The sequence below is a fragment of the Myxine glutinosa genome, chromosome 14 (genome assembly GCF_964187855.1).
Source record: "Myxine glutinosa chromosome 14, kmMyxGlut1.1, whole genome shotgun sequence".
NCBI lineage: Eukaryota > Metazoa > Chordata > Myxini > Myxiniformes > Myxinidae > Myxine > Myxine glutinosa.
The window spans coordinates 62,422,031-62,445,082 of record NC_136274.1 but is presented as its reverse complement, the minus strand read 5'-3'; the positions used below and the strand labels follow the sequence as shown (position 1 = coordinate 62,445,082).

At 42.2% G+C, this 23,052-nt stretch overlaps 1 protein-coding gene across 10 annotated transcripts in view; it reads left to right on the top strand.

Moving 5' to 3' along the window:
* LOC137439841 (synaptotagmin-like protein 2) overlaps window positions 1-23,052 on the top strand; it is an 82,274-nt gene that overhangs the window by 23,898 nt on the left and 35,324 nt on the right. For 5 of the 10 annotated variants that reach the window (XM_068135992.2, XM_068135990.2, XM_068135994.2 and 2 more), the window contains exons 5-7: window positions 10,228-10,282; window positions 10,554-10,659; window positions 10,797-15,443. In XM_068135992.2, the coding sequence (XP_067992093.2) occupies window positions 10,228-10,282; window positions 10,554-10,659; window positions 10,797-15,443 (4,808 nt within the window). The remainder of the gene's footprint in view (window positions 1-10,227; window positions 10,283-10,553; window positions 10,660-10,796; window positions 15,444-23,052) is intronic. The other 5 variants (XM_068135995.2, XM_078768321.1, XM_078768322.1 and 2 more) reach the window with 1 other exon arrangement.

The window sequence follows — 23,052 nt, the reverse complement described above, 5'->3', positions numbered from 1 at the left end:
GTTACGGCCTTGGCAAGATCGATGGAGACGGCGTTTATTATACTTTTAATGAAGGACACTGTCTCAAGCCCCAGTCCCCATCACGGATGCGGCTCAGCGGTTTACCCGAGCCTGACGGCGAAGGGCAAGGTACACGCTGGCCCGTCCAGTGTAGTGCGCGTGCGGCCCCGGACATCGAAGGGCATTAAACGTTCATTAAAGGATTACGAAACGAAAAATATTACGAAATTACATTCACACAGTCACGTCAAACACTACCGTGAACACTTACATCGTCACAATGAGAACATTGTCACAATGAATGTTATGCGAACATGAATGTTATGCGGGAGTCCAAACCTGAGAATACTGGAGACCAAAGCTGAAATTGGAAAAACTAAATAGCCTATTTTACTCCTGGAGATCCCAGGATTACCCACACAAAATATCGTTTCGATCGGTTGAGCCGTTTTTGCGGTACCTTCGAACAGACGGACAGACATTTGGTGAATTATAGTAAGATTTGTCATAACCCCATGTCATTGTTGGAAGCATTGCTGTCATGCAGGCTTTAAAGTTGGAAATTAAATTATTGTGGTTGTTGTTGGGACTACTTCTCAACTATGAGGTTCCATGTGATCAGCAGAATAAGAATTGCAGTCTTGTGCCATCAGAAGTGAATAACAATGGGGAGCACGGAAACATTCGGAGTAAGCTATGCCATCAGCAAAATTGTGCCCGTCAAAGGTCACTGTCTATCGCAATAGTCTGCCCTTGCATAGCATCTTGGCCAATAATGGACAATTGATTCCCAGTCTATAAGCACCTTGGTAAACCCTCGAACATGAGATTACGTGTTTACGAGCTCCATGGATATTGTATATATCTCTCTCTCTCTCCATCTCTCCGTCTCTCTCTCTCCGTGTCTCTCTCTCCGTGTCTCTCTCTCCGTGTCTCTCTCTCCATGTCTGTCTGTCTCTCTCTCTCTCTCTCTAGAATGTTTTATGATAATTGTGACGTCATAGGTCACGTGGTATGGATCTTGGATTAAATGCAAATAACGAAAAATATATTTATCGGAAATTGCTGAATGGAAAAATTTGAAACTTGACGCATTGTCAAGTACTCCCAATGGGGAACAAAAGAATGATAATGATGACATCATTGGTGAAGTGGTATACCAGTCATACATGCTTTAATCAAATGCCTTATCTTAAAAATATGAAATTGCACGCACATGATCTATAACCCATTCGTATTAAATTATGAAATTTATGACATCATCGGTCACATGGTTTGGCAGCCATAGTGAATTTAACCTAAAACATTTTTTAAAAAACATCTTCTCCCAAACCATTGAAGCGATCAACTCAAAACTTTATGTGTGTCATTGACTAGGTATGGCAATTAAAGGTTGATCACGAAAATGTCTTCAGTCACATGATGTGGCAGCCATATTGGATTGAAGGAAAATATTAAATAATTGTATATCTTAGAAACCGCTTACCCTATCAAAGTGAAACTTTACAAATGTCATCAAACACAATTGCTGCATATATTTTGAAAATTATGATGTTGTAGATCACGTGGTTTGGCAGCCATCTTGGATATAAAAATGAACCTTATCTGATCAACACAAAACTTCACAAACGTGATCCCCTACCTATACATGTGCAGAGTGTACATTTTCGATGTCATATGCCACATGGTTTTGCAGCAATATTAGCTTGAAAGCCGATATTTAAAAAAAAACCCTTCTCCGAAACCGCTTCATCGATCGATGTGAAACCTGCCATGTCTGGTAATAATGTGATACATGAGAACAGCTGAGCGGATTTAAATCAAACTTGTTTCTTTTTAGGACAGTTAACGAGGGCATATACCTGTTGTCATGGGCAGGGCCTACGAGGAGGCATATTGTTTTTTTTATCGTTTCAGAGGTGATGTCACACCACTACATTAGTATATATGGAAACATTGTGAACAAAGCTTCAGATAATGTTGTTGGTATTTTTTCACAAAACTCTGCATCTGTCTCCATTAACCTTCTCGTACAAGTTATGGTGGTTGCCCTTCGTACCCTGAAGAAGGTCGTTCACATGAAACATGCAAACCACCTGATCAATTTGTTTATAGTGCTGAAGCAGGCACAGACAGCAACCACATTATTAAATATCAGGCAGTTTAACTTGGTGTCAAAGAACCTCAAAGAAAACTGGACCACTTGATTTGCTACCCATGATCCATGCAGGAATTTGAAATTTGCTCAGGATACTGACAATAACTCTCCCACTCTTCATGAAGGACACCGGGTGATCTTTAACATCCACTAATACAAGAAGGTGAGACATCCCACTTAACCCCCATCTGATGGACGGCATGCACGCATTGATGCTTCATCCTGCCTGCGGAGCACCGAGGGATGACAGTTTATAGCTGGGTCGGGATTCAAACCCAGGCTATACAGCTTGGAGTGTGTGTAACCCTAGGCCATCCTACCAGTCCCCTATTTGTTTTAAAAACATGGCATTGATATCAGTCATCGGTGGTGATATTCTGACATGCCCTGAGAACAGACCTGGTAAAGCTGCTTATTTTTGGCACATTCTTTGCATCATATTTTCCCTGCGGTTAAAAAAGCTTTACAGGTGTCGTGCTAATAATTTTCATTTGTACAGTTTCTGTGCCATTATTGTCACCCGTCGCACAGAGGAGCGAAAGGGGGACTATGGCTTTCCCCTCCGTCCGTGCGTGCATGCATGCAGGCGTGCGTGCGTGCGTAAGCGAAGGACCGCATTCGAATTTGGTGTGTGGGTGCAACCCACGTCCAAATCAAAGATGGCCGCCGCCATGTATGTCTGATGCCATGTATGTCTGAACCTTGTAACTTGCATATCTTGAAAAATAAGCGAAGTACCAACTTCTAATCTGGTGTGTGGGTGTATCTCGGCAGAAGGACGAACGCTATTTAAAATTGGGTCGCCACGTCAAAATCCAAGATGGCCGCCACCATATATATGTCTGAAACTTGTGAGCGAAATATCTCGAAAAATAAGTGAGGTACCAACGTCTAATCTGGTGTGTGGGTGTACCTAGGCACAAGGAAGAACGCTGTTTAAAATCGGGTCGCCACGTCAAAAGCCAAGATGGCCGCCGCCATGTATGTCTGAACCTTGTGAGATGAATATCTTGAAAAATAAGCGAAGTACCAACTTCTAATTTGGTGCGTAGGTGTATCTCGGCATAAGGAAGAAGGCTATTTAAAATTGGGTCGCCACCATATATATGTCTGAACCTTGTGAGCGAAATATCTTGGAAAATAAGCGAAGTACCAACTTGTAATCTGGTGTGTGGGTGTATCTAGGCATAGGAAGAACGCTATTGAAAATTGGGTCGCCATGTCAAAATCCAAGATGGCCGCCGCCATGTATGTCTGAACCTTGTGAGATGAATATCTTGAAAAATAAGCGAAGTACCAACTTCTAATTTGGTGTGTGGGTGTATCTCGGCATAAGGACGAACGCTATTGAAAATTGGGTCGCCACGTCAAAATCCAAGATGGCCACCACCATATATATGTCTGAACCTTGTGAGCGAAATATCTCGAAAAATAAGCGAAGTACCAACTTCTAATCTGGTGTGTGGGTGTATCTCGGCATAAGGAAGACCGCTATTGTAAATTGGGTCGCCATGTCAAAATCCAAGATGGCCGCTACCATATATATGTCTGAACCTTGTGAGCGACATATCTTGAAAAATAAGCGAAGTACCTTCTGGTGTGTGGGTGTATCTAGGCATAAGGAAGAACGCTATTGAAAATTGGGTCGCCACGTCAAAATCCAAGATGGCCGCCTCCATGTATGTCTGAACCTTGTGAGCGAAATATCATATCATAGCATGATTTCTGCGTGTTCCACGTTGTCAACTCACATCACTTCCCCGACGGGGGACCTAGGCGTAACGCTTGTTTTTTTTGTTTTTACTACACTAGAAACTTTTGAGTTTTACACTTTTTACCTCCACCACTTAAGGTGGGCAGAGGTAATGTTTTCACCCCTGTCTGTCTGTCTGCTTGTTTTGTCTGTGAACAGGACAGGTTATCTTAAAAAGTTGTGGACGGGACAAAACTTGGTCGGGAGGGTGTGTGAGAAGGACGAATCATTTGGATTTTGGTGAAGATTTGAATACAATAATTATTTAATTAAAATGTGATTATTCACCATTGAGAGATAGGGCCAAAAACGATATATAGCAGGTTATCTCAAAAGGAAGTGGACGTCTTATGACAAAACTCGATGGATTAGTTGGTTATGTGACCAGAACAAGCAGATTTGATTTTGGCTGAGGTTCGGATCCAGATCCGGCCTATCATTAGATACAAAACGCAAACCGTTCAGCCTAGTGGAGGTATGCTCTCTACCCAATGTTGTTCTAGTTTGCCAGTGCATTGTCCAATCCTGTTATTATTGATGAAGATTCTTCGATTTCACTTGATATAATTTTTTTATTTCCTTGCAGTAACTATAAGACTCGTGCATTAACTTGCACATGCATGTATCATGTGCAAAACAAGGATATTGAAAATACCAATGCTTTTACATGATGTGGTGCCCTATTCCTGAAGACTGACATCCCAAAGGAATTGGCATTTGGTTCAAATTCATTTGAAGGCAGTGGCATTAAATATTTGACTTTTAAGATTTTAATTCAGGAAGTCGATCTAGTCTCAGTAGACATACCTCGTCACAAATGCATTGTCTGTGAAGACCCAGCTGAATAATTATATATCGACCTCTTTGTGGTTGGGATAATCTACCTGTCCAAACAACCTGTTAGTCCCATCACATGTGATGTTAGTCCCATCATTTTGGTTGAGTCATATTCCCTTCCCTTGTTACAGGAGGTTGTTTTGAATGACGAGGCCCTACCCTTCCACTGTCCTATCATCTTTAAAACATTTAAAAGATTTGGACCATGGATTCACACCAAAGAGGATAGACCAACCAAAAGGACTGGTTATGACTACCTAATCCATATCTTATATATGAATACGCTTGTTCGTCCGTGTGTGTGTTTCTGTAACAATCTTTCCCACCGATTGGTTGGGCAGCTGGCCTGACTCCACCCACCCTCAATTTCATGCTGCCATTTTTCATGGTTGCCATGGCTGCCACTGAAAATTCCCATGGCTGCCATTTTGGTGCTCACTACTATGCGAATCCAAAGACACTTGGAGCTGTCATATTCACAATCGCTATCCACACCTATATACATTTCTCCTTCATTGTAAAAATACCAAAGTGACAGTTAAAAAGATTTTGAGCTGATAAGTGTCACGGACCTCATGAAGATCGACCTCATTGATGAAGACAGTGGTCTGCTAACGTATGCACCGCCCAAATAACTATTTGGCGTTCTCTTAAGCGGAGATTAAACCCATGGCATTAGAAACTTATCCAAGGACATTATTTACTATTTTAGATTTTCAATTAAAAAAGTATTCGATTTTTGCAAAATGCTATCGTAAAAAAACATTTAAACCGCATGCGCAAGTTACCTCCGGCTTTTAACAGAGGCGGAGTAAAAGAGACGCATTTATACTCCACTGCACATGTGCAGTATTCCTCCGCACCCACTTGAACAAGATCAGCAGCCATGGTGTAAAATGGTACGAACACAATTAGCATTGTATATTTCTTTATAGACCAAACTGTGAAGATTAGCTGATGAACCTCTTGTCGTGCATAATGAGTGCAAAGAGACCCATGAATGCTTCGCCAAGCACACCTCATATCAAGAAGCAGCGACAGTGTAATTTTATCGGTCCATTTAGACGTTATTGAAAGACATTTGCGTGATTAAAGAATGGAAATTGGACATATACATTGAATCACTGCATCTACTGCACATATCTCGCAGGATTGTGAGTTGGACAGGTGACCATTACCTGCTCATGGTCACTTATCCTTCCCGCATATCTCATGGGATTGTGAGTTGGACAGGTGACCATAACCTGCTCATGGTCACTTATCCTTTCCGCATATCTCATGGGATTGTGAGTTGGACAGGTGACCATAACCTGCTCATGGTCACTTATCCTTTCCGCATATCTCATGGGATTGTGATTTGGACAGGCGACTGATGGGTGGGAAGGGGGTTTGAAGGTTTGAAGGGGGAATAGAGGGTACGGGGAAGGACCTTGGCATTCTCTCAAGCAGGGCTTAAACCCATGTCTTTATAAAAGGTATTTGTCCATGCTCATTATTTACTTTAATTAATGATGTGCATTGTATATACTAGGGCATGCCCGTACTATATCTATATCTAAAATTATATCCCCCCCCCCTCTATTTACATGAAATGGTTTGGTCCAAAGCGAACGGCTTGCGAGTGGTGACAATCCCCCCCCTCTATTTACATGCAATGGTTTGGTCCAAAGCGAACGGCTTCCGGAGTTTGGTAAAGAAATCGCCATCGCGTGCACAAACGCGCAGGAAAGCGAATGAATCGCAAATTCGTTTTTATTAGTTGTAAAACATAGTTTAACGCCAACATAGTTTGCAAACGTGAAATAAATGAATACGCTCTCAAATGTGCCATCCGAGGCAGAGTGTGCCCGCCACGTTCGGCACACGCGATCGTTCGCTGCTCTCTGATTGGTTGAATCGTTTTTTGGACATAGCTCGGTAAGTAATTGTCCGATTAATATGAAACCTTGAAAAGGCACATCCTCGGGTCCCCAGCAATATACCTGGCAAGTTAAAAGTATATCGGACCCGTGGTTGTCGAGAAACAGCGGTCACAGACAAACGTACAGACAGACAGACAGACAGAGATTACTGGAATTATAGATAGACTAGGGCATGCCCGTACTATATATATGCCCGTACTATATATCTATCTAAAATTATATCCCCCCCCCTCTATTTACATGAAATGGTTTGGTCCATTCGCAACGCCAAAGCGAACGGCGAACGGCTTGCGAGTACAGTGACAATCCCCCCCCTCTATTTACATGAAATGGTTTCGTCCATTCGCAACGACCACAGAACCCCCCCCTCTATTTACATGGAATGGTTTGGTCCATTCGCAACGCCGGCACACGCGATCGTTCGCTGCTCTCTGATTGGTTGAATCGTTTTTTGGACATAGCTCGGTAAGTAATTGTCCGATTAATATGAAACCTTGAAAAGGCACATCCTCGGGTCCCCAGCAATATACCTGGCAAGTTAAAAGTATATCGGACCCGTGGTTGTCGAGAAACAGCGGTCACAGACAAACAAACAAACGTACAGACGTACAGACAGACAGACAGAGATTACTGGAATTATAGATAGATATCAGGAAGAAGATAATTGGTTTTATGGTGTTTATTGTCACATTTCTTTTCTGAATATATTGCGGGATTGTGAGTTGGACAGGTGACTGTGATAGGCCATGACCTGCTCATGGAAAATATCTTGAATAGGGGGAGTTGCAATTGTAATTATGCACATTATATAACCACAATGTATTATATATGCACATAAACAGTAGTTATGTTTTTCTTCGTATATGTAACCCAAGTTATTTTTGGAAGATCGAGGCAGGAGTCAGTTACCTATACACCGCCGGAATAAAAGGATGCATCAGAAGGATGTGTTGCATGCTCGGAACAAGATCACAACTGGGGCAGTTACTCTGCTTTTGTATTCGTAATCATAAATAATATGACCCCCTAGCCACTCCATTAGTGAGCGGTTGCTTCTAGTTTTTATCATGGTCGACATAGCCAAGTCCAAGCCATGAACCACTTCCACCTGATTGGCTCAGAGCGTGTGCATACAAACAATGGCTGCAGGTGTGTTTACCTTGCGAGCGCTGTTATGGATTTTCTTCATTAGTCTCACCCCAAAGGGGATGCAAGGCTATGTAAATGCCCGTGTGTGTGTGTGTGTGTGTGTGTGTGTGTGTGTGTGTGTGTGTGTGTGTGTGTGTGTGTGTGTGTGCGCGCGCGCGCGTGTCCGCGTTCATATATTTTCGTTTTAAAAACATTTTTCTCCGATCTCCGTTTTTTTCCAATGGAACTGCTTGTCCGATGGATGCAAGAATTGAGAATATTTGAATATATTAAGAATATTTTATTGCTAACTCTGATGTCAGTGGTCACATGGTATGGTAGCCATATTGGATTATAGGGGAAAAAAATGGACATCATTTTTTCTGCTCCGCCTTCTCAGGTGTGAAAGACAGAGTCCAGGAGCAGTTGGGTACCACTGGGAAGGATGGCTATGAGAGTGAGGGGCTGGGGATACAAGATTTGGAAGCCAACACAGAATTGAGGCATTCATCCTTCTCAGCAGTCGGCTGTGGTGCAATTTGAAAAGAGGGAAGGGGTGGAAGGGGAGACAGACTTAACTCCAGAGACAGACTTAACAAGGTGCCACCAGGTTTTAGAGTAGGTAGACAAGTTAGAAAGCTCATTTTTGAGGTTGGACAGATGTTGTTTTCTGGCTCAATTGAGAGTGGACACACTTTTTTGGGACTTTTTGGAATGCACTGAGATTGCCTTTGGTCAGATTAGCCTTCTATGAAGAGAAGGTAAGTTGTTTCAGAGCAACTGCTTCACTGTAGGATTCAGTGTACCATGGGCAGGAAGAAGAGTAGGATAATTGAAGAAGAGATGGGATGAATCTGCACATGAAAGAGAACAAGTTTGTTTGGAAGAATTCCCAGGCTGAGTTAAAACATCAGGTGAAGTACATATGGAAGACCAGTCCTGAAAAGATAGCTGCTTGCAGTTCCTACCAATCTGCTTGAATGAACTGCCCTGACTCATGATCAAACTGCCCTCCTGCCCTGCTCTCAGAAAATAGCCAAATAAATGTTGACTTTCGCAAGCACATGATCAGATGAACCAATTGGATCAGAGGAAGAGCATGAGCCATTCGCGGGATATTTAGTCATCACCAAGTCCAGAAGAGAGGATTTGCCATTGGGAGAAATCTGTGTCGGAAAGTTTACAGATGGTGCCGGTCCTATGGAGTCAAAGAAGACCTTTGCTGAATTGACATGGCTGGTGAGAGAGGTACCAGCACCCAGCCAAGTTACATGATAGCAATTTAAAGTGCCACATATGAGGAAGAGAGAGTTGGGATAAGTGGAGAATAGTTTGTCTGTTGTTTGAGAGAGACACTTCCTGCAAGGTCGTGTGTGTGCATGCGCGTATCTCCTCCTCGAGCGTTAGACTCCCCAAGCAATGGGATATTATACCTCTCCTGACCCCATTAACTTTTAACAATTACATCAATTTGTCCTTGAGCTTTTGTTTTTTTGCCCTCGCCAGAGGAGAGGGTATTGCATTTGAGTCCGTCTGTCTGTTTGTCTTTTTGTGTGCACAGAATAAATACGATTTTCTCTGCAACTGTTGGCCCGATTGACAGGAAATTTTCACCATAGCTGCGCCACCTCCTGTATAACCTGTTTATGATAATTATGATGTCATAGGTCACGTGGTATGGGCGCCATATTGGAAAAACCGAAAAACCTTACACTTCTATATCTCTGAAAGCGCTGCATTGACATGTCTCATTGTAAATAACTCTCCATGGGGAATAACATATGTTAACGATGTCATAGGTTCCTGTTATGACGTCATAATTCGACAAGTACAAAACTTCATCCGCTCAAGATCAAATTTCTTGAGCATCATCTATGGATAAATTGCTCGAGGAAAAAAATGATTTCATCGGTCACGTGATTCGACCGCCATATTTGTTTTAACACAAAAGCATTAAAAACCACTAAAAACATGTCTTAGCGAGAGTGTGAAATCTCTGATTGCTCTTTCTTGTTAAATAGTATAATTGTGTAGACATTGAGGACGTTTTTGTTCTTTATATGATTTGTTCTTTACATTTTAAATATATTTTAAATAGTCAAGTATTCTTGAGCTGGTGTTTGATGATGCAAGTAACTAAATGAAACTCTCTTCTCATGAGCAAATTACCTTGTACCACAAACTCCCTTTGCATGTGGCAGGGAAATGTATGTTTCATGGGACTTTTGAGCCTCTCGCTTCTCGTCCAAATTTACTTTTGGGTGTGTTTCCAGATGTGCTGCTTTGCTGGTATTCTCTTCTTAAGGTTCACACAACAACTTGGACTTTTCCAGTCTTCATCTTGATTTCTCTCACATATTGAATCAAAGAGAAATAACATGTTCCCAGATATGAAACTTTAGAAACCTGGCCATTCTGTTTTTTGACAGACAAAGGCGTGATGAGCCAGTTCTCTCGGTGAATGATCCCACAGCAAATTTGCAGGTACGTTGGGAATAATGACATGAAGGCCTCATTGGTGTTTAAAAAAAAAAAAATTTAATGGGAGATAATTATACAATGGTACTTCCTTTACATCGTTTAAAATAATGTTTTGTGTGCTCTGTCCTTTTGCCAAGATAAATGGCGTTGATACTCAAAGCAGATAATTTGAGGCAAAATCTTCTTGTTAATAGTCTCCAAGTGGTTGTTCAAGCAGTCATGTTGGTATTTACTGTTTTTACAAGTTTTCATTCTTGCTGATGTGCCATTCCAGTCAGAAGAACCTTCTCGGGCACGAAGGAATCCTTTTGGTGAAGCTGATCTGGCAGCAGAACTCTCGTCAGGAACAGGCCGAAGTGATGAAGAAAGCAGTGAGAAAGGTGAGCATCGACGTAGAAATGTCTGTTTATTACAAGGGCGAGGGGGTGGGGGTTAAACCCAGGCATGGTACATCAAATGTATCAAATGGTGGATGTCCTTCGAGTGTTTTATAAACCTGATGTTTCTCTTTTTGCAGAAAATGAATGGCATCATGCAGATCCCACGAAAGAAAGGGACCCTGCAGGAATGACTCGGCCATTAACTGATTCAAAGAAGCAATTGACAGCTGACCAGAGTGAGCCTTATGCACACTCTTCAAGACAGCCAGGTGAGGTAGCAACAATGAAAAATACACTTGCCCTAATGGCACAACAAACCACAGAAGATGATACCAGGCAACTTAACAGGACCTTAGGGTTAACCGACTTTCAAGTACCAGATGAAAAGATTAAGGAAGAGAATAAGACAGCAGAGCTGTCAAAACCAAAGATTTCCTCTCCAACATCTGGCTGGGGTACTGGCACGAAGTTAGGTAGTGAAGAAATACTACAGCCTAAGCAAATGGAGGTGCAGAGGTCGTCACTGTCTGTGAATTCCCAATCTGCTTCTATAGCTGTCGATCCATTTTCTGCCCCAGAAAAGCCTCGGAGGCTCAACCGGGAAACGGACAGAGGCGGAGTGACACAAGCCGGAACAGTAAATCCTATCGCTGCACCACCTGCTTCAAGGCAAGCCAAGCCTTGGGATGAAAATTTCTTTCAGGCACCAGGAATGAAAGGTTCACCGGATTCTGCCTCACCCACAGCAAATGGACTGCCATCAGTTGAATATCCAGAAGGTAATAAAGCGAACAGATATGAGGATCATAAACCTATAAGTGGCTTGAAGCCCACACTGAGCATGGATGAACCTGAATTCTGGACTACACCTCGTCCAACTGATCAAAAGACAGAACAATCTCAACAGGTTCTAAGAAAGCCGCTTGATGAAGATTTTGATTATCTAGGTTCCAGCAAAAAAGACGAACCGTTAGTGGACATTTCTACAGAAATGCGATCTAACGATGCCCCCACATGGAGTGCTATGCCCGGAATAAAAAGAGTAGATGGAACTGAACAAGTGCAGAAACAGACAAGGTCTGACCTTGAATACAAATTCTCACCTGAAAAGTCAGTGAATGTACATTCGGCAAGTGTCAACCCTCAGCCAACTGAACAACAGGATCTTAGCTTCGGAGGCTCAACCGGGAACTCCCTTTCACCATCAATGTTGATTGATTTCTCAGATGAACATAACGACAAACCAAAAGCAAACATCTTTGGTACAATGTCATTAAAGGAAGAGGAAAATGCAAGACACATGAAGACTGGATCCTTTAATGAAGACCTAGCTGGCATAGATGTGGCTTGGCCGATGCAACCAAACGGAGATGAAATTGTGGATCACACAAAAATGGATAAATGGCCTCAAAGGGAAAAAGACAGCACATCGAGCAAAGTACCCTCCATGATGAGTTCGACCGACTTTGAGCAACAGAAGAAACCATATTGGGATTCTCAGCCAAGCATTCTGAAAGACCAAGAACATCACTTGCCTTACAGTGGAATAAAAGGGCCTCAACAAACGGAGATCAGTAAGACCATCAAATGGGACAGCAAGCGTTCCCACAGTCAAGATGATATTTTAAATGTTTCCAACAAATTTGATAACCAACAAGTCAGAAAAGGCAGTCTCGATGTCCCACAGAAAATTGATACCGATCCAGTGATGAGTCAAAATACAGCACCAGCTTGGACATCAGTTAAAGACAAAGTTTCAGCAATTGAACGAATAATTGGTCATGTTGATGAAACATATGAAAGCATGGAACAATCAAACCAATTGAGTGATTTACCTCAGAGGCGATATCAAGAACCAATTCAATCTAAACCTCAAACCACACTTTCAAAGAGTAAAACCACAAGCTTTCAGCCAACTCTGGTGGTGGAAGAACTGATTTCAGCAATAAAAGTGGAAAAGAAGAAGGAGAATGATACCGAGGACATGCTGCGAAACTTGTACAAAATGGCTGCAGTAGGGAAGGTTTCACCTGATGGTCAACATTTGTTTTCAGCAATGGGACTATCATCACAGCCACAGAAAATGACTGATACAATTGGTGATCAGGTAGACCCAAAGTTGCCAAAAATACAAGAGATTCTAGAACGTATTGCAGATCAAACTCCAATTCCAGTTCCTATACCTGAGCTACCAAAATATTTGTTTTCATCCAAGTCTGAACAAAAGAATGTGATTGACAGATCTGTCAATGAAGATCAAAAAAGAGTAAACCAAGTAAACTATTCAGCAAGATTTGATGAACCCAACCTTCAGAAGGAGGTTAGGCCACAAAAATATGTTCCTCAGAGACGATGTCAAGAACCAATTCGATCTAAACCTCAAACCACAATTTCGAAGGATAAAACACCAAGCAATCAGGCAACTCCGGTGGTGGAAGAGCTCATTTCAGCAATCAAAGTGGAAAAGAAGAAGAATGACGCCGAGGACATGCTGCGAAACTTGTACAAAATGGCTGCATCAGGGAAGGTGTCACCTGCCACTCAACACTTGTTTTCGGCAATGGGGCAACCTTCACAACCAGTGAAGAAAACTGGGGGAAAGAAGTTGGTGGAAGAGCAAAAGAAGCTGCATTTTACTTCGGTGAATGTGGAAGATTGTGAGGTTGAAGAACCTATTGAGGAGAAAGAGATTAGACCAGATCCATCGGCGGGTGATTTTGATTCATTGTATCTTCGTGCAATGCAGATGGAAGAAAATAATATAGTTTCTGGAAAGGACGAGAAAGATGGATTTGAAAATCGATTTTCAAGAAAGCCCAAAGAAACTGCAGCACTGAATGATGTTCCTCAGAGACGATATCAAGAACCAATTCGATCTAAACCTCAAACCACACTTTCAAAGAGTAAAACCACAAGCTTTCAGCCAACTCTGGTGGTGGAAGAACTGATTTCAGCAATAAAAGTGGAAAAGAAGAAGGAGAATGATACCGAGGACATGCTGCGAAACTTGTACAAAATGGCTGCAGTAGGGAAGGTTTCACCTGATGGTCAACATTTGTTTTCAGCAATGGGACTATCATCACAGCCACAGAAAAGGACTGATACAATTGGTGATCAGGTAGACCCAAAGTTGCCAAAAATACAAGAGATTCTAGAACGTATTGCAGATCAAACTCCAATTCCAGTTCCTATACCTGAGCTACCAAAATATTTGTTTTCATCCAAGTCTGAACAAAAGAATGTGATTGACAGATCTGTCAATGAAGATCAAAAAAGAGTAAACCAAGTAAACCATTCAGCAAGATTTGATGAACCCAACCTTCAGAAGGAGGTTAGGCCACAAAAATATGTTCCTCAGAGACGATATCAAGAACCAATTCGATCTAAACCTCAAACCACAATTTCGAAGGATAAAACTCCAAGCAATCAGGCAACTCCGGTGGTGGAAGAGCTCATTTCAGCAATCAAAGTGGAAAAGAAGAAGAATGATGCCGAGGACATGCTGCGAAACTTGTACAAAATGGCTGCATCAGGGAATGTGTCACCTGCCGCTCAACACTTGTTTTCGGCAATGGGGCAACCTTCACAACCAGTGAAGAAAACTGGGGGAAAAAAGTTGGTGGAAGAGCAAAAGAAGCTGCATTTTACTTCGGTGAATGTGGAAGATTGTGAGGTTGAAGAACCTATTGAGGAGAAAGAGATTAGACCAGATCCATCGGCCAGTGATTCCGATTCATTGTATCTTCGTGCAATGCAGATGAAAGAAAATAATATCGTTTCTGGAAAGGACGAGAAAGATGGATTTGAAAATCGATTTTCAAGAAAACCCAAAGAAACTGCACCACTGAATGATGTTCCTCAGAGACGATATCAAGAACCAATTCGATCTAAACCTCAAACCACACTTTCAAAGAGTAAAACCACAAGCTTTCAGCCAACTCTGGTGGTGGAAGAACTGATTTCAGCAATAAAAGTGGAAAAGAAGAAGGAGAATGATACCGAGGACATGCTGCGAAACTTGTACAAAATGGCTGCAGTAGGGAAGGTTTCACCTGATGGTCAACATTTGTTTTCAGCAATGGGACTATCATCACAGCCACAGAAAATGACTGATACAATTGGTGATCAGGTAGACCCAAAGTTGCCAAAAATACAAGAGATTCTAGAACGTATTGCAGATCAAACTCCAATTCCAGTTCCTATACCTGAGCTACCAAAATATTTGTTTTCATCCAAGTCTGAACAAAAGAATGTGATTGACAGATCTGTCAATGAAGATCAAAAAAGAGTAAACCAAGTAAACCATTCAGCAAGATTTGATGAACCCAACCTTCAGAAGGAGGTTAGGCCACAAAAATATGTTCCTCAGAGACGATATCAAGAACCAATTCAATCTAAACCTCAAACCACAATTTCGAAGGATGAAACTCCAAGCTTTCAGCCAACTCCAGTGGTGGAAGAACTGATTTCAGCAATCAAAGTGGAAAAGAAGAAGGAGAATGATACCGAGGACATGCTGCGAAACCTGTACAAAATGGCTGCAGTAGGGAAGGTTTCACCTGCCGCTCAACACTTGTTTTCGGCAATGGGGCAACCTTCGGAAACGGTGAATACCTCAAACCTAGCAGGTGATAAGGATCCAGAGTTAGGAAATGATCACTCTGAAATTCGATTCTCAAGAACATTTCACAAAAAAAGGGATCATGCAGCTGCAGACAAATCTGGTTCTCCAAGAAAACAAAGAAGAGAGGTGATTGCAGATCCTACAACTTCTTCAAAAGATGGTGAGAAGATCAAATATTGTGTGAAGGAAATTACTATTTGAAATTTAGACCTTTGATAACATTCAAAGTGGAAGTAACCAAAGACGCAAATTACTGATGCATTTATAAGGAAGCAGGAAATTTACCATCAACATAGTAATCATAATAGAGGACCAGTGGTCTTGTCGCTCACCTAGCTTGTTGCCAAGAAGTGAAATAATGGATAGATGAGTATAAAAATAAGAGCTGGAAAAGAGCATATTGTGTTTTTGATAGCCTTCTTTTAATCAAACGTCCCCCTAGGTAGTCGATCATGTATTTTAAGTTTCGCATTGATTGTTTAGGCAGTTTCAAAGAAGATTAATTTAAAGGTTTTACTTTGATCCAATATTGCTGTCAGACCATGTGACCAATGATATCATTGTTATCAGATTATATTTCCTACTTGTAGTTGATCACATGTGAAAAGTTTCGCATCGATTAGTTAAGCGGTTTCAGAAGAACATTTTAAAATGTTTCCTTATGATCCAATATAGCTGCCATACCATGTGACAGAGGACGTCATTGTTAACTAACTCTATTTCCCTAAGGTAGTTGATCACAAATTTAAAGTTTTGCATTGATTTGTGAAATGGTTTGAGAGAGGATTGTTAAAGGTTTTCCTGTAATCCAAAATGGTGGCCAAACTAGAATGAAATTCAAGTGCGTTTGGTCCCTTTAAACCTTATGATGACTGATAGTTGGAGGGGAAGGATGTCATGAACAAACCTGAGTTCTAACATGCCAAAGATAATTTTAGCCAAGTTTGGTTATAATTCCATCAATAGTTTCGGAGAAGTTGCAAGTCTTTATGGACTGACTGACTGACTGACGGACGGACAACGTGCCATTCCATAAGCTCACCTGAACTATGTTCCATGTGAGCTAATAATAATAATAATAATAGATATCTACTTGAGAATGATTACAGGGTAGTTTAAAGACACTATTGTACTTAAAAGAATTGCAGATTTTTCAAATTCTAACTTAAATGTTCACGATTATATTTATCAACTTTTTAGAGCAGGCATTGTACTTCCTATGAGCACTGATGTCTTCGAGTATGACAGAAGTTCTGAAACTGTGGCAGACACATCCTGCAAACTTTCTAAACACTTGCTGTGAAGATATTTCAAAATTGTGATTGTTTTTAAAGGGCCATTGATGTGGAAAATGATCTCTCCCTCCCATTTTGCTGCATGTGAAAGACCATTTCTCAAGGTTGTATTGACTTTTTGGGGGGGCATTCTTCTTTGCACCAAGTAGAGTCATGCCATTCTATAAAGTCTGATAATTACCTAAATTTGTTGGAGAACTTTGCACTCATGTAATTAGCAGACCTGCAAACTAGAGGCCATTTACCAACAGGACAGAGCTCCTCCACACTGGAGTCGGATAGCACGTGATTTCTTCGATGAACACTTCAATGATCAATTGATTGGGCAGGATGGTCCGATTCTGTGGCCACCACGTTCGCCGGACATAACCCCTCTGTATTTGCTTTATATGCGGTTACATGAAGGATGTGACGTTTCACATGCAGCAAACCACATCGTTGTATTTCATTTATTTATTTTTTATTATTATTACAGTTTGAATTTTGAATGGTAATTTGTGGACACCATGTGTATAGGTATGCTATATACAAATAATAAAAACTTTCTTTTTTTTTAATGCAAAAGGATGTAGTTACTCCAACACGTATGTAAACAACATAGGGATGATGAAAATAAATGATCATGTGAAACCATCCCCACATCTTTTTGAATAAGGGTTGTTCCAAAAAGTGTGTGTGTGTGTGTGTGTGTGTGTGTGTGTGTGTGTGTGTGTGTGTGTGTGTGTGTGTGTGTGTGTGTGTGTGTGTGTGTCTTTTTATATTGAACGCACTCACACAGTTAGTGTTTTCTAGGGACCACCATTATTTAAAGAAAGATGTCGGGATGCTTTCACATGATCATTTCTTGTAACCATCCCTACCTTGTTTACAAACTTTTTGGAGGAACATCCATACATCCTTTTGTATTTTTTTAAAATGTTTTTTCCTTTTTTTAGAAATGTGTTTACATGCTGGAGAATTTCATTGTTATTGCACTCGTTAACGACACCCATATAGGTATGATTGGCCCTTTGGCAACTATGTCTCATAGCCCTGCCCCATCAGGCTGATTGAGAGTCATAGTTCATCCCACCCCTCTGTTCCCTTCCTATTCCTTTGAGAAGGAATGCAGTTTTGCATACTTTTTGTGGAATCCTTTGAAACTATTAAAAGTACGATCAGTTTACACCTTCCCACTATAAAATGCTGAAGATTCGTGTTTAAACCAAGTTCATAGCTTAAACTAGTTTTGAGTTGGTCTCAGAAAGTAAGTAGAAGAAGAAGAAGAAGAAGAGGAATGACAAACGGGCCCTTTTGCATCTCTCTAGTATTGCATCTCATCATTTTTCTAGTTCAGCGATGATGTCACGAAGTTTAACGAGTGTTATTGGATGGGAAATTCTCCGCAGATGACTGGTAGGTAATTTATAGGTTTCAAAGTTTTATCTCGGTAGAATTCATTTCATTTTTCCACTTTCATTCCACCCCTCCTCAAACGTTCTCACACGGATCTCTGATTTAAATATATCAAGAAACCCAGTCAGTAATAAATGTTTGAACCACCTTTAGAGGCAATTTTTCCCCGCAGAGCAAGGGTTGGCCTTTCTTGGGCACCGTGGTCCCCTTTTTGAAGCAAGCCTGGTGTTGGCTTAGTGGTTAGGGTGCCGGGTTGGGATCCTAGGATCCTGGGTTCGAATCCCGGTCGATCGCTGAATTAACGCCAGAGGGGGTGAATCAGCCTGTCATCCTTGAAGGAGAGGATGTAGGGATGATGTAGGGAATCACATTGCTTCAAAAAGGGGACCACGGTGCCCGAAAAAGGCCAACCCCTGCTCTGCGGGGAAAAATGGCCTCTAAAGGTGGTGGTGGTGGTGTGTGAGTGGTCCCCTTTTTGAAGAAATTATTTATGGCCGGATGCCCTTCCTGCCACCACCCCAGTTAGTAGCCTCTTGCGACATGCAGGGAATTACCAGTGAACTGGCACTCAATTTGCTGACCTCGGAAGGATGACAGATTTTGTTCAAATTACCGTTGAATGTTCAAATTACCATTTTGTATGGTCCACCAAACAGTGATGACTCCATTTACATCTCGCTGTCTGACAACATGGACCAACTCCTATCCACTCATCCCAACTCTCTCTTCCTCATATGTGGCGGCTTCAACTGTCATCATGCCAGCTGGCTGGGTGTGGGTACCTCTCGAACCAGCCACTGCACATCAGCAAATGACTTAGGACTGCGACTCATTGGGACTGACACAATCTGTCTATTTCCCGACCTGGAGCTCAGGCAACGGAGCATCATCTCTTCTAGATTTGGTTATGACTAACTTCCCTGCAAAATATCTGCTGTTCTTCTGCTCCAATCGGTTTATCTGATAATTTCCTTGTTAAAGTGGATATATCTCTGGCCGTTCTCAAAGAGCCTCCTCAGCGCCAATGTGTTTGGTATTTCACTCAGGCCAACTGGCAGAGCCTTCAAGCAGCCATCAATCATCTGGACTGGTCTTCCATCTCGACTGCCTCTGACATCAACTCATTCTGGGTATTCTTCCAAAGAAAATTGCTCTCATGCACAGATTTATCCCATATCGTCTTCAGTTGTCATACCATTCCTCCCGTCCATGGTACACAGAATCTTGTGGTGAGGCAGTTCCCCTGAAACAATCTGCCTTTGCCTCATGGAAGGCGAATCCAACTGAAGGTAATCTCCATTCCTTTCACAGAGATCAGAACAAGTGTGTGTCTACCCTCAGGAGAGCCAGGAAACAATATCTTCCGAATATCAAGACTGAACTCTCAAACCTGTCACCCTCCTCCAAATCCTGGTGGTGTCTGGTCAAATCTGTTTCTGGTGTTTGTTCCCCTTCAATCCCCTCCCTTACCTCAAACGGCTGCACAGCCGACTCTGCACGTGAAAAAGCCGAATGCCTCAACTCCGTGTTTTCCTAAAAATCTTGTGTCCCAAACCCATCTCTATCTCTCTCTGTACCTACCTTACCCAGTCATACCCAGCTGCTCCTGGACTCTGTGTCCTCTCCTGACAAGGCGGAGAAGTTTCTGTCAAACCTCAACTCTGATTCTGCAACTGGACCAGATGGCATCAGCCCACGGGTCCTAAAATCCTGCTCTGCCGCTCTATCTCACCCTCTCTCTGTTTTTTTTTTCATCCTTTCTTTTGCTCAAGGTCATCTGCCTTTTTTTTTTTTTTTTTTTTTTTTGGGATACTGAATCGAGGCTCGTGAAAGAGCTAACATTTACTTCACAAACAAATCAACCAGACAAACAAAATATATTAAAAGAGGGAGCGGAAAACAAGATGGGGAGAGAAGGGGAAGCACACAAACACAACATTTGAGAGAAGGGAGATGTGTGGAAGGGAGAGGGCTTGGGGGGAGTAGGCATGGGAAGGGGGTGGGGGGTGGGAGAGAGAAGTATAAAACACAAGGACACCAAGGACTTCCAGGACAGAAGTTGGTATTTCAAAAAAGTGGAACTGGGGTGAAATTAGCGGGGGTAGAAAAGATCAAGGTTTTGGATGGGGGAAGATAAGAGATGGTGGTGAACAGCTGTTTTAAAGACCTGGAGGGTGGAGTGGGATTGAAGAGAGTGAGGGAGTTTGTTCCAGAGGCAGGAGAAAAGAGGAATGAAGGAGTGAAGGTGAGCAGAGAGTCTTGATTTTGGCAGTTTGACCATAAGAGGGTTGCAGGCAGATCTTGTGCGACCTGTATGAATATTTGCAGGACAGAGCCCAGAGAGAGCTGGGGGGGCAAGGCCAGAGAGGAGTCGGTAGAAGACGGAAAGACCACCAACCTGCCTGCGGTGAGTGAGTGAGAGGCCCTTGGAGTTAGCTTCATCGCGGGAGATTCCAATGATTCTGAATGCTTTGGTTTCAACAGCGTGAAGACGAGCTAGGTGTGAGGCAGGAGCACCAGCCCAGAGGGGAGAGCAGTATTCCATTGAGCTGCGGATGAAAGCCTTGTATGTGGTGAGGAGCTCAGGTGTGCCAAGGAAGGACTTCGCACGACGGAGGATGCCCAGTCAGCGACTGGCTTTGGAGGCCAGATTTGAAATGTGGTTTTCCCAGGAAAGATCATGGCAGATAGTGAGACCCAAAAGCTTGAGTGACAGAACTTCTTGGAGAGGATTATTCGGAAAGTGGATGGGAGGGTTGTCCAGTCGGTCTTTTCAGAGAGACATCGTAAGAGTGTGATATTTGTCAGGATTGAAAGACATGTTCCACTTGTTTTCCCAGTCTGTGATTTTGTCCAGGTCTGCAGAGAGTGAGGAGGCTGCAGACTGCCGATCTGAGGGATGAGGAATGGAGCGACAGAGAGTAGAGTCGTCAGCAAAGAGATAGAGAGGATTTTCAAGAGAGTCAGAGAGATCATTGATGAAGACCAGAAAAAGCACAGGGCCCAGAACACTGCCTTGTTGAACTCCAGCCTGAACAGGAAGAGGAGATGAGAGAAATCCATTCAGGGCCAAACGTTGACCTCGACTAGAGAGGAAGTCCGCCAGCCATGCGTGGAGATTTCCATGGATACCAAAAGAGGAGATTTTGGTGAGCAGAGCGGGGTGCCAGACCGTATCGAAGGCACGTGATATGTCAAGGGAGACTGCTTTAATTTCCTGTTTGGCATTGAGGACCTCCATCCATTGTTGAGAAAGCAGAAGCAGCATGTCCAGAGTAGAGTGTCCAGGTCTGAAACCAAATTGATGATCAGAGATCAAGCCATTGGAGAAGAGGAACGATTTCATATCTGAAGCAATGATGGATTCCATGACTTTGCTGATAATTGGGAGAAGGCTGATTGGTCTTTTTGGGGGTCTTTTGGGTCTGTAATGGTATTGGGGTATTTTCAGTCTTTAGGTATCTGGGGTCTTTATGGTTCTTTGAAGAATTTTGGGTCTTCAGGGTCTTTTCTTTTTTTAGTGATATTTTGGGTCTTTAAGGGTATTGGGGTATTTGGGGTCTTTTTGGTATTTGCAGTATTTTTGGTCTTTAATGGTCTTCAGTGTATTTTGGGTCTTCTGGGTCATTGGGGTATTTTAGGTCCTCTGGGTCGTGGAATCAGGTCATTCAGGGTCTTTGGGATATTTTGGGTCCTTGGGGTCTTTTGGGTCCTCTGGGTTGTGTGGATCCTCGGGGTATTTTAGGTCTTTTAACCGGTGGACACACAGTCGTGTTCAAAGATTACTCATTAAACCCCACTCAAATCCCTCCTAAAGTGCTACTCAAAGCCTTTAAAAGCTGCCCTTATGAAGGGGGACAGGCGTCACACAAATACACAAACACGTAAACACACATTGTGTTTTATATGGTAGATATAAATAAGAAAGTTAATTTATTTGTTTGTTTATCCATTCGAACCTGGCAGGAACCAGTGCAACTAAACTTTGCATGGCCTCCTCTTTCATCCAGAGGAAAGTCGAGGGCTATGTTTAGATTTAAAAAAATAAATTAAAATCAGATAATTGGCCTTCAGGCCTCAACTGGGTCTTGTGCTTATACACTGCGTGCAATTTTTTTTCCTGGGAGCGATTGAGTAATATGTTTTGTGAAAATCGGATGTTGAGTTTGTACATAGTGATTTGTTGTGAACAACACAAAGTTAACTAGAACGGGCACTCGGTAGAGCGCATACCTTCGCCGCAGCTATGGTAAAAATACGATTTTGACCTTTTCGTGACCTTGACCTTGACCTTTGACCCGATTGCTCCCAAAATCTAATCAAATGTGTCCCGTATAATAACCAATCATCCCACCAAATTTCATGCAATTCGGTTGAATACTTTTTGAGTTATGCGAATAACATACACACACACACACACACAGACATACAAATAAATACACAGCGATCAAAACATAACCTTCCGCTTTTGCGAAGGTAATTATTATAGTATTTACAGATGCACCTGTTATTAAAAATATTGCTTTACACAAGTTTATTGTAACACCTACGTGCTCAGGCCTCGAGTGAGTATGTTTTTTTTTTACCTGCTTGGGTTTTTTTTTTCCGAGAGCGATCGAGTAATATGTTTTGTGATTGCCATGCAAAAAATATTTAAATACATATTTCATTGAATTTCCCAGGGCAATGCCGGGTACTTCAGCTCATGCCTAATAGATGCTTCCTGCTTATCCTTAAACCACTCCTTCCCACCATGGTTTCTTTCTGCCTCTCGCTAATACTTCACATCTCATTGGAATGTACATACTCTGTACTTTGAACATTTGCTCCTTGAAGGTTTCCCATTTCTCCGATGCTTATTGCCGCCCTCCTGTTCGTTTGTCCCAATGTGGAGCACCGAACTCCCTCTCTCCTCTTACCCTCAACGTTTGCCTTCCGTAAATCTAATGGCCTTACTCTAGTATCCTGAACTCTTAACTTGGATCTTAACAGAATCGTTTCCCACCCTATGTTACGTATGATGACTTGTCCCAAAATCTTTATTTAAAATAGGTCTAAAACTGCACTCCCCCTTGTTGG